The sequence below is a fragment of the Temnothorax americanus genome, unplaced genomic scaffold (genome assembly GCF_048541705.1).
Source record: "Temnothorax americanus isolate GAGA-0224 unplaced genomic scaffold, ASM4854170v1 Scaffold20, whole genome shotgun sequence".
Taxonomy (NCBI): Eukaryota; Metazoa; Arthropoda; class Insecta; order Hymenoptera; family Formicidae; genus Temnothorax; species Temnothorax americanus.
In genome coordinates, this window is record NW_027509339.1 from 2,122,602 (window position 1) to 2,135,017 (window position 12,416).

At 39.5% G+C, this 12,416-nt stretch overlaps 1 protein-coding gene across 3 annotated transcripts in view; it reads left to right on the plus strand.

Moving 5' to 3' along the window:
* LOC143897411 (uncharacterized) overlaps positions 1-12,301 on the plus strand; it is a 69,082-nt gene extending 56,781 nt beyond the window's left edge. For 2 of the 3 annotated variants that reach the window (XM_077406076.1, XM_077406074.1), the window contains exons 5-6: positions 1,026-1,160; positions 2,145-12,301. In XM_077406076.1, the coding sequence (XP_077262202.1) occupies positions 1,026-1,160; positions 2,145-2,349 (340 nt within the window). In that variant the 3' untranslated portion in view covers positions 2,350-12,301. The remainder of the gene's footprint in view (positions 1-1,025; positions 1,161-2,144) is intronic. The other variant, XM_077406075.1, reaches the window with a different exon arrangement.
* Positions 12,302-12,416: the final 115 nt, after the last annotated feature.

Sequence of the window (12,416 nt, forward strand, 5' to 3'; positions counted from 1 at the left end):
GCTCTCTTTGGAATCTCTCGTCTATATAAGAGCGCAGAATCCGTGCGTTTCGCATTCCTCGTCATATATTGATAAAAAATATCTTCAGCTCCTTTTTATATTGATGATGACGGGAAGCTAATCGCGTTTCGGTATATAAAGAACAGTCAGTTCTCTTCGTAAATTGGAGTATTTATAACAGTTTTTTTTTTTAGAGGCATTATCGAAGTTGGATTTAATAGCGCGTTTTGGCGTGTATACGAATGTGAGAGTGATTAACGTCTTGCGTGCAGCATTAATCACGTCTTCGTAACGATCCGGCAGAACCTTGCTCCGGGGCAACGAAGTGTAAAGTTCTTAAGAACTGCTATGAAAAAAAGAATAGATTCTATGCGTCATCTCGCGGTCATTAGGCATATTTAATCGAGGACTGACGTACTCGAGCAAGTTGCACCGTATACTGAAACTGTGCACGAATATTCCGAGAGTTTCTTTTTCATTCGCTCTAACTTATCTTAATGGAACTTGACAATGTCATTTTTTTCCGAGGTTTCTCTCAAAATTTATTTAGCAATGTTTTTTCTCAAGTTAGGCGCTTAGGACTAAAACCCAATTAATTTTTTCCGAAGACTGTTACACAGTTTTACACATCTCTCGAAAAAGCTGCAATAAATATTTCTTGTTTAACTTTTCCGTGACAACTTCGGACGATTTCAAAGCTATCGGAGAAATTCGAGAGAATTGGTTTATCTCTGTATAGGGTCGCTTCATCCCCTAAAATCTATATCCGCGCGAAAGTTTCAAATCTGTTTGAGTTTACGGGTCGTCAAACTTCTCTTGTTAGTCTCCGAAACCGTCTCTTGTTGGTCCGAAACCCCTCGGCTAAGTGATTCACTTGTATTCCGCGAAACGTAAGAACAAAGTCACACGTTGAGTCCACCCTTGGAGACACGTTCGGAAAGAACTTGAGGGTTAAGACAGACGAGCCGCGTGCATGCGCCTCTGTGCGCAGCCTAATTGGCAATTAACCGATGTCCGTGTTCCAGTAGCGGCATGGTGCAAAGCGTCGGGGCCAATTTATCGCCGGCCGAAACATTCGGATCGATCCGGTCGCTTTCGGTGACGAGGGAAGTCGCCAGTTTCCCCCTATCGCGGACTCCCACGCCGCCCCCGCCGCGCAGGTAGGTGAATGCCGTTTATTTTACTTGATTTCGATGTGTATATTCAAATACGAATACCGATAGTGCGGGCAACGCACTTCGTGAAATAAATTCAGTGCCTCCGCAAATGAAGCAGTCTCTAATTTTAGCACAAATTGAATGTGGTAATGTGAAAATTATTCATGTGTGAGTCACGTAATAGTTCAATAAATAAATACGAATTCCGACGAGATTCTAATAGTTTCACTCGTTCATTTATTTATGCTAAGCCGATGCACTATTGAAATCGGTAAATGTTGAAGCATTATTAATTTAGTCAATAAATGTTGAAGGTAGCATTATTGACTACGTTTACGCGGTTGCTTGTAATCCGGTTTAATAACTACTGTGTACTATCTGATCCATAATTTTTCTTCTTTTGATTATAACGATTATTTAAATATAAACCTATTTTGATATTCTAAACATTTGAATCAATTTTTGATATATCTATATTAAAATTACAATCTATTTTGATATTTATACTACAGAAATTGTAGTTTAATCGTAGTTTATCAAAAAAGGCTCATATCTAAATGATTATTATCGAAAAAGAAAAATTTTGAATTGGATAGTATACGGTAGTTATTAAATCGGATTATAAACCGCTGTGCAAACGTAATCATTAATTTAGTCAATAAAAATGCATGAACTTTCTGCCATTGTCCTTTAATCTCCAGTCCGTAAGATCGATGCCTATCGTTTCATATTTCGAAAAGACTGAATTTACAATTATTAGAAAAAACTAAACTAAATCAATAAATATATATTACATCTTAACGGATCTATAACGAATTTAAAAAATCCTAAAAACGGATAAATACAAAAGAAAAGATTAATTTACCTAGACCGAGTTTATCTGATGAAAATGGACGAAATATACATCTGGCTTACGGACTGACGGGTTGACGCGGCCGAGGCGAACGTACGCGACACTCACGAGACGAACGGCGGTCGTCGTTGCAGACCGTCGGTGGTATTGACGACGAACCCCGAGGAGCTGGTGGGGGTCGGTAGCCCCTTGAGGGAGGCTTCACCCAGGCCGGAGGTGCGCGTGGTCGCGCCGTCCCATCGGCCACTACCGACGTCCGCCCTGGCCGCAACGAACCTGGTCGTCTCCACGGCGAACCGAAAATCCGTCAGCATACTGCTACCCGAACAGAGCGGATGACAGCAGCAACAGCAGCGACAGCAGCAGCAGTTGCTGCATCAGCAACAACATAAGCAACAGCAGCACGGCTTCGTGCACCGTTGCGACGAGCAGCCGCTCTCGATCTAGGAGAATCTTCTCGTTCGTCGAGGCTGCGACGATGAAAACGACGCGTCTCGCGCGCGTTACACGCCGATCCGATTCGGGTAACTGAGAATTAATTGATCTCGTCACGTTTCTCGTCCGCCCCAATCTCGGGCACGGTCTCCGCATATACGATGCATGAGTAAAACTGTCTGACGAACGACGGAGGTGAGTGATTGATGACTGGTTAACGTCGGTTAATGGTCCGTTTTAAGTCTGACCGTTTTAGATCGCGATCGACTCGCAAGGACCCCGAGAGGGCTTGAACTATCGTCGACATTAGGAAACGAGGGACCTCGTGATGAATCCTTCATCACTTTTTACCGCTTGATTAACGATACTCTACGCGAATCAATATTTTAAACTATCGTGAATTATCATTGCTTATACGGAGACATTGTCTGATTATATCGACTAGAAACCGTGCTCGGTGTCTCCATATAGTCTGATACTCGATGGCAAATCGTCAAATTACATCGCACAAGTTCATTACGTAATTGAAAAAAAAAAAAATACGATTGCTGGGAATTTTCCAGCACTATACAATAATAATATTCCAAAAATTAACAACGACATTGAAAAATTTTTGCGTTTTTAAGCTGTGGCAGAATCGATCGCGCTTATGTTTACTTACTCTGTCGCATTATTAGGGCATTATTGTGCATTGTTAATAATCTAAAAATATACACAGCTACTAATCAGAAATGCTATTTGATACGCATCTTAACCTTCGAAAATTACATATTAGTAACAAGCATCATAGTGCAAACACAATGATGTGCTGTGTGGAAATCTACCAGCTAGATAAAAATATAGAACTGTGCTGGTTTAAGAATTCATCTTTTGCCTGATGGAAAGCAAAATAAATGAATTTTCACCGAGAAAACGTATAAAATTTATACGTTCGTATATACCACGTTCGTTTGTTATTTAATTAAAAACACGTTGGTGTTTATTTTATACGTAACGAAATTTGCATGTTTTACTCTACAATAAAAAATAAACTATTTCGCAAATTAGACTTGACTCACGGTACTTTTGTGCGGCCCGTCGATAAAATAATTTTGATAAACATTTACAAGCTTTGATATTATCGATACGCTTTCTTTTTCTTTTTTAGCAATTATAATAAAATAAAATATTAGCCGTTATAATTTATAATAAAAATATGCAAGTATTTGCGCATATATCGAAATATTGAATTTTTCAAACATCGTTATATCTATTTCGATCTGAAAGCGAAAAGAAATGAATATCTGAGCTGTTACTTTGGATGTTGGATAATTTTTCTAATAAAAAGAAACAATAATTTATTTATGTTAAACAGATTATTTTTTCTACATTATAAATATGGAATTGTAATATGTTAATTTTTGGTTTACTTTTTATCGCGAGATCGTAATTTTGCGAATGCATGTTCGCGAATTAATATACCATACGCGAACATCATTTGCCTCTTTGCGCATTAAGGGCGTACTATTCTCAGCAGGGCGTCCCTTTCTCGCGCATCGAAAGGGCTAATGTCTGAGGAGGGAGACACCCAGCACGGTTTTGCACTATCAGCGCATTAATTAAGTCTCAGTTATTCTCGACTCGCAATCGAGCGATACGCCTTCCTATTTACACTACCGCCAAGCTCCACCGTCTCGAACATTTACATCCCGGTAGATATTCGTCGCAACGGGGCGCGTTTCTGGCCAAAAGTAGTCCTTAAGGTATTCTCGCGCGCGATTTACCACGTCCCCTCGAGACATCAAACACACGATCCATCGAAGTGAGAGAGGTCGAGATTAATCCGAGTCCCCTCGATCCTCTTCTTGTCTTGCTCTTGCTCCTTTCACTCCTCACTGAAACGCGGTCTCGCGGATTATTAGATTTTTGTCACAGCAGCGGTTTAGGATCAGCGAATAAATACGTTTGCACGTTGTTAATTATTATATTTTATTCCGCACTCTGAAAGCTTAATTTATCAAAATTTTTTAACAGTAACGTAAAGTAAAATTCTGAAAAATAGCGACGTTGACTAACAAGTTGTGAGACAAGTATCCTAAACCGCATTTATCAGCGTAGGCGCTATATATTCACAGCATCTTTTGCTGACTCAACTTCCAAGAACGTCTTTGTTATTGGAGGCAGGCTGGAGGTCAACTTTCTCTTTCTCTTTCCATCTTTCTCTCTCGCGACCAAATCGCCGATATCGGTCACGGGAATCGATATCGCGAGAGCGGTGAAAATTCTCGATTTTGATTCACACAGATAGGTAAATACGTTAACTAAATAGATAAACCGGTGCGGATGACACGGATGACGCTGGCAGATGTTCAAAGCTTGCCTAGACGGGTCGATGAGATTTTCGGTCCAATTCGCGCAGGATTGAGATGGCGCTCTTCTTTTTAATCCAGACGGATTATCCCCGACCTGGTTCATCTGATTCAACGAAAAACACCTAACCGGCATTTACGCTAGGTAGTACGACACAGATTCCCCGGTGCGATCCAGCACTCCAGTTCAGCCTTTTTTCCTCGGCATTTGCATTAGCTTGAAATAAATTGGCTCTCGTAATGACTTGACACTTTTTGAAAATTCGTTTAGTAAAATATGATGGGAATTCTAATTTAGAGAAATTTTTGTGTCATATTTCACATTTACGAGTTTGAAAAACGACGTGAATCATTTGTCGCGGTTGAATGTCACTATTGAATTTATATAGGATCATTTATCACGTTTGAAACGTCGCTGACGAACATTTGTTTCTATTTCGCGATCATAAATAACTTGCGTGATTTCTGAAATGAGAAGCGCATGTCTAGAGACTGAAAAGTTAACAATTCTGCATAAATATTGGCATCCCCGGGAAATATTGTTTGGAGTATTGATTAGTTGAAAAAGTCAGGATGAAACGACTAGCAAAATGACTGTATAACTATTGACAATCTATATAGAAGATATTCGTGTTGCTATAAATCGTGGAAAGAGGCGAGAGGAAGATTTCGGGGATACTTGAGTAAATTAAGAGATCAAAATTTAATAGAACGCGAACGGCTGGAATCGGGACTTGAAAAATTAAAGTGATGGAGGAAATCTCAAGAGAGCGGAAATCTCGAACACCTGACATTCTGTAGCAGTGATCTTTGTACGTATTAAAGCAAACGCTTCAAAGGTACATTTTATGAGAGAATAATTAATTAAACTAATTAATCTTTATTTTATTTTTCTGACTTACGTATAAATGAAATATCTGTTTATAGTTCGAACGACATACTGCTTGGATTTGTAATGTTTAAAAATTTAGAATTTTAAATAATATATCACTTTTGGATCATTATCGGGCAGTATGTCAAATAAATATGAAATTGAAGTTGTTTTCAGTTAAGCTATCTCAATGCCAGTACGTTTTGTTCGAGTAAAGATAAACAATTTACTGTGATCTGTTTTTTATAAAGTTCGTTAAATTCTACTCTTCGTTACTGTTTGCTGCAATATGTACACACACACACAGATCTCCCTGTTCCACATCACGAATTCGAACACGACAATCAACGAATCGCGAAACATTTCTATTTCAGTATAAGATCGCGAACTCGTTAAAGTAATCGAGGTTTTGAATTTTGCACATTACCACCAATCCCTGTCATTCTCAAATGTCGACATTTCTCTCGGAACTCTCGATTGGATCGAGCGTGAAAGGACACGCGTTACGTTTCGTAGATGGTCGATGTCAAAGAGACACGCTTTGTTATCTCGATAATAAGGCGAAAAGCGAAATTCTTCCGGCGCTTGTGGCGCTTCGCGATGAGAAGCAAGATGAGAGCAGGTTTTAACGAGTAACACGATCCTTAACACGACACTGGCCCACGGCAATCGGATTAAGTGCTTTTGATGGAATTGACCGAAACTGGATATGGGGTTTTTTGTGACGCTAATTAACACGTATCGTTCCGAACATTCGCGGAAGATATAAACGGACAGATGGGTGACAACTGAAAATGTGAGCTTTATTACGAGAGAGAAAATATATTATCCCACAGTGTGAATATATATCACGATTAACGCATTTTTCATCATTAATTCTAAATTTGGGAAATTTAAGGAAATAAAGATTACGATTAAGATTATGTTATAAAACATAATGGAATCGAAATGATATAGAAAGAATATGATAAAAATAAGAAGAAATATATATATATTATATATTAATACTTTTTCAATAACTTTATTAAAAGATTATTAAGATAAAGAATATTGTATAATTATCGCGACGTGAATGTTCAATTATATATAGCAAAAGATTTAATTATTATTTAAGATGGGAACGTATCTTAATGAATGCTAAGTTTAGAGGCAAAACAGTATGTCAGTTGAGCGATATCTGTTAAGAGGCGTCCCGATGGCACTCCGTATAATGGTGCTAGCCGGAATATCAGGCAATTTGCGTTGATGACTCTTATCGTAAGAGAAAATGATGGGTACTAATTGCATAGTATATTTAAAGTAAGCGTATAGTCTTTAAGGTAACACACGCGTTTATGCTCATAATTTTCTGCTTGCTCGACGATGCTACGATCGATTCTCGATCACCCCCCCTTTCGCGGATTCGAGACCCTCCTCGAGCAGGCAGCCGAGATTTTAAGTAAGATTCTAGTCCTGTAAATACGTATATAAACGAAGATATCAGTCGAGAAGCGTGCGACGAGTTTAAAGCATCTTCGAACTCATTTCACGCTTATGATTGTAATCGACGAGGAAGAGATATCGCAGATGTACGCGCTTTATGAGCTTACGGTTGTATCGAGAGAAAAAGGATATTGTTAACTCTTTGGGGATACGTTGCCGTAGAAGAACATATATTATCCCTTTACAGGAATTTACCATTTAATCGTTATTTTTTGTATAAAAAGATTAAGAGGAAAAAATCTTAAAAATCGGTCTTTTGTACTTTTTATTTAGATATATATATGTTACGTAGTTATTTATTTTTTAACAAACGCAAAATCCGCTCGAAGAGTTAACAAATGGATGTATATGCGCTTCTGTCCATCTAAAAGAATCGAAGCTGTGAATCGCGAAATCGCACGAGGCCGAGGTATATCGATATCGCGCATCCGGATATTCGGACCAACGCCAGAATTTAATTATAAACGCGCCCTTGTGTCCCTTGATACGAATAACGAAGATTAACGACGCTACAGCTGAGATGGGCGATCTCAGGTATATCGATCATCGAAACGCCGGCGGATGAACTCGTGAACTTTCGCCCGTTTCACAATTTCGATTCTGTTTCGGGGCTTTAAAAATGTATACGGTGCATAATCCGGAGATCCGCCTACGTGCTCCTGTGTCAACGACGTGCTAGTTATTCCACGGGTTTGATCGAGGACCTCCCACACCCCCGGAATTGAGTGACTGTGTTCGGCCGAAACTGTCACGAACTGTTTCGCCCGAGAACTCGAAGCGGACGCGCTTGAGTTTCTGGATATATTCGACAATATATTTACATTAATCGTAACGGTCTAGTAACGCATACACGTGTATGTAGCTCACTCAATATAGCATTTGTTCGTGCTGTCGTATAGGATAATGATTGGAGGTGAAGAAAGATGTTGCGTGTGGGCGAGTAATCGCGCAGGCGGTTCATCGAAATCATTTGATCCACGAGTAGAATCGGTGATTTCGACTGGACGCCGTTTATTTTGAGGATGGCGCAAGTCGAATTCGATTTAAAACAAAGATTACATAATCCGTACTCAGCTATCGCATTTTAATCCCCGATTTTCAGGTCGGAACATCTGGAAATGCAGAGTCGCCTTGTATCGGCGTAATTTAATCCGGTGTAACGGTATTCACTCTAAAATCGCTTCGATAAGATTTCCATGGATTTGATTTGTGCCATCGTCGTAATAAGCGGCCCTAAGTCACGAGTATGAGAGACAAGGGAAGCGTGTGCCAAAATGTAGGACAAATTTCTCTTTGCGCGGGACGAAACGGATGTTTCGTGTATCGTCTTCTGTTTTGCTCCATTTCGTCCCACTGTTCCACTTTTGGCCAGAGCCTAAGATACGGCATCTGGAATAACGTAACGTAATATCGCGCTGAAAATGAAATCCCACAATTAAATGGATTCCAGAACGTTTCCCCGCGAGAATTCTCATCAATGCTGTCTCATTGTCTTCAACAAGATGGAACAGTGGGATCGGGGTGGGGTAAAAGCTCGTAAAGAGCTTATGAGAGACACTTATGTGAGAAATTTGCCGAGAGCGATGCTTTTACTGTTGAAGAGATTCAGTGCAGCAGTGGGCGAACTCTTTTCGGAATTGGAGGAAATAAATCTTACAGATATACGTCTCTTAATTTTAACCTTGGATTTTTAATTCGACAGAATTGAGATTAATTTCCTCGGATTCTCAAAGCAATGTGTTTGGCCATGTGTTTTTCGCTAAAGCGTTCGACTTTACATCAGCGATACAGGTCAGGTCGAGTCATTATGCTCAAGTTTCAATAGAGAGACCCGCATTCTCTCGCTCTGTTCTCCTTCAATCGGTCGATTTTGTTTTTATTTTTGCGATGTTAATTTCCGAGCGGGGTGATTCGAATGAATTGTGCTTCAAGCGTCGGCGACGCTCAAGGTCAGAAATTAACGCGGCTCTCGTCGCTCTTCGTCGGACACATCCTTGCCCGGATGGCGGAGAGTGCATTCTCACGTTGCAGTCGGTGATGGCAGAACTTCGGTTACGTAGATAAGGGTGATACGTTTTTTTTCCTCTTTTTTAGGCGAATTGTGATAGAACGCGTAGGCACGTAAGCCATAAGATTGATTCAAATGACTATACTATAATTACGATTTTAATTCTTACTTATACGAAGCCGATAAGCGAGCAAGTTTGCCGAGTGCAGTTTGCCGCGAGCGATTCGCGCGGTAAGCGCCTACCGTGCTGTAACTAGAATAATTTCTCCGCGATTTGAGAAACGAGTTGAAAATATCTTCCTCTCGCTTTTGTAATTTCAAAGCTCGCGACGCTGCAACGCGAAAGTGGATGAAATCTGCTTTAAAAATCAATTTGCAATTAAAGTTTTTATAAAGAGTACATTCGTTGCAAACTTACAAAGTTAATTGTTAAAACAGATAATATTTTATCTCTTAACAGGAGATAATTAATCTATGCTAATGAAGTCGGTCCTAATTAGATTAATTAATAATAGCAGTATAATTACCTTGAAAGGTAAATGATCCTCCTTCACAGAAGATTAAGCGATTTACGTCCATTTCCACCAGTGCGGATTAACTTTAATCTTGGTTTAAATTACTTTTTATCTTTTTCTAGTTCTAAGAATTAAATAAGTCTGCATGAAATGGATGCTAGTCCGATGGCATATCCGTGAAAACAAATTGACAAACAGGCGAACCGTACTCGTTCGACTCTTGCTTGCCTAAAGGCTTCCACGTGACATAGATGTAAGCGTACGATTTAAAGACGTATCGTCATGTCGAATCGAGTCCATCCGGCGGGACTCGTGCGACTCGCATTCACGGTACTTTTACAATATACATATAATTATACATATAGCCAAGATATATAAAATTTTACGACACATCAGGATGAGTTTTATAGCTGTTGATTATTATAAAGAGGCTGATTAAGTTTAGATATCGTTCCAGTGTACTCGATACATTTGATATATAATGCAGTTAAAGATATTCGTATGGTAGATACGCGTTATTATTATTATCATCATTATCACCGTAGTTATACCTACCTTAAGATAAGTACCCGACAATTTTGTCCTTTTTCTTAGCCGCGTTCGACGCGACGCTAACGCCACGACGAATAGAGAATAAACGGAGTATCTTTAGAATAGAACGCTTCATCTTATCTATTACGATTAAAATTCGATAATAGTGTCATTGTCATTACATGGAATATCATCAACTCCATTGCTTGTTGTATAATAAATGATTGACGGATGACTATGTAACACAAGAAACCATCGGCGAAACAATGAAGCTAAAAAGAAAATTTTATATAACTCTCTCTGCATAAATCGATATGTAGGTCACATTGGATTCAGCGAGAATTTATTTTAGCAAAACAGGACGCGCGAGCCTGCGGAGCTCATTGCGACGGAATTCCGCTTATATACAGTCGGTCGCGGATCGCGGCACCACCGGTGCGATTTTATACTTACGCTCGTAGCGATCGGCGACGGCAATAAAAGGAAGCAGTTATGGCCTATACGCGCGTGTAGAGACACGAGGAACCGAACGTAACACCCAACTGTATGGCTGCGGTCCATTTGATGTTACAAGTGCTTCGAAGCGTACTTCTTCTTCTTCTTTCTTCATTGAAAGAAAGGAGAAGAAGAACGCTTCGAAGCATTTGTAGCATCAAATGGACCGCAGCCTATGTCGCACATGAGTCGTACCGCGAGCTCGCGCGGGCATGTAATTTCCGTTAAAGCGCATTAGGAGACGTGGGACCGAGCGACATTTGTCACTCGAGCGAATCCGCTCGAAGAAAAGAAACCTTCTTTAAGGAAAGCAAATTTTTTTTTATACCGAACTGTCGATCGGTCTCGCTGTCGCTTGACGCGCTTCGCTTCCGGATGCGTTTAATTGGTATCTATTTGATGAACGATCGAATCGTTTTTTTCTGCCGCGAAATCGGAAGTGCTCTGGGAGAGTAACGCAGCGGCGAACGATCGAAGGCGTTGCGATCGCGAAACGAACGCGATAACAAGGCGGATGCATGAATCTCCCCCCTCCCCCATATAGGCATTTTAAGAACGTTTCAAGAGAGACCCAATTAGCATAGTGTGAGATCGTTACGTCTGAACATTGATGTCATCATTATCGCTATATGATTATTATCATCGCGCTATCTATTATCGTCATCCGCCGCGACGACGCGGTGACGAGGTAGTGCGGCTCTATATTCGATATTCTGTGTCGATACACCTACACCTAACTGTATATTAACAATGATCATTGTGTAAGGAGTTGAAATTCCAGTATAATAAAATCGCTCTTCATACTTTCGTCCTCCTACTCTCGACGATACTCCTGATCACCGTGCGAGGGCGAATTATCTACGACAATTCTACGATACATCTCTGTAATATCTTTATATTCTTATTATAGGAATAAAAAAAAAGTCGATATCATTATTTTTCGATCACCGAATGCGCATTCTAATGTAGTCTAATTTTATTACTAAATTGAATATTTTAAATCTCTATCACTCTCTCGGAGAAAATTAGAACGTTCCATTTCTTACAAATAGGAATAAAGAAAAGCAGGTTTAAGATAATTTTTTTCTTAAGAAATTATATTTTCCTTGCTGCTTAAAGATGTTTTTCTCTATTCTTTTACAAAGGATACAAACCAGACAAATCCAATGTCTTATTAAACATATATTGAATTCTTCAATATATTGAATATATTGAATTCTCGCTAAATCGTTCTCGCTAAATATATTAAGAAGAAATATTAAATATTAAGAATGAAACACATAACATCTCTTGAAATATCGCAACATATGCAATTTCGTATGGGTATTTTCTACGAGAGATGAAGCCGGATTGGCCTATCGATCGGCACTGACGACGAAAGCTGATCTATATTCGAACGTTCACTATAAATTTGTCATAAACGAGCGATCGGGCCGTCACAGAAAACTGGAAAACTTCTCGCAAAGCTCTTGCGTAAGAGCATCATCCCCCGCTACCCTAGCATTTACAGTGACTCATGAAATATAATGTATTTGTTCCCCGGACGCATCTATTTATTTGTACATTATTTCACGGAATAAATATATACATGTTTTTTGCATCCTCAGCCGCGTCACGTCCTTACCGCATACTTTCAGCTAGATAATAAGCAACTTTTCATTCAATCCGATTGTCTCTTTCAGAGGCGAGATTTGGAGAAAAAAGAAAATAGAGCCGTCGAG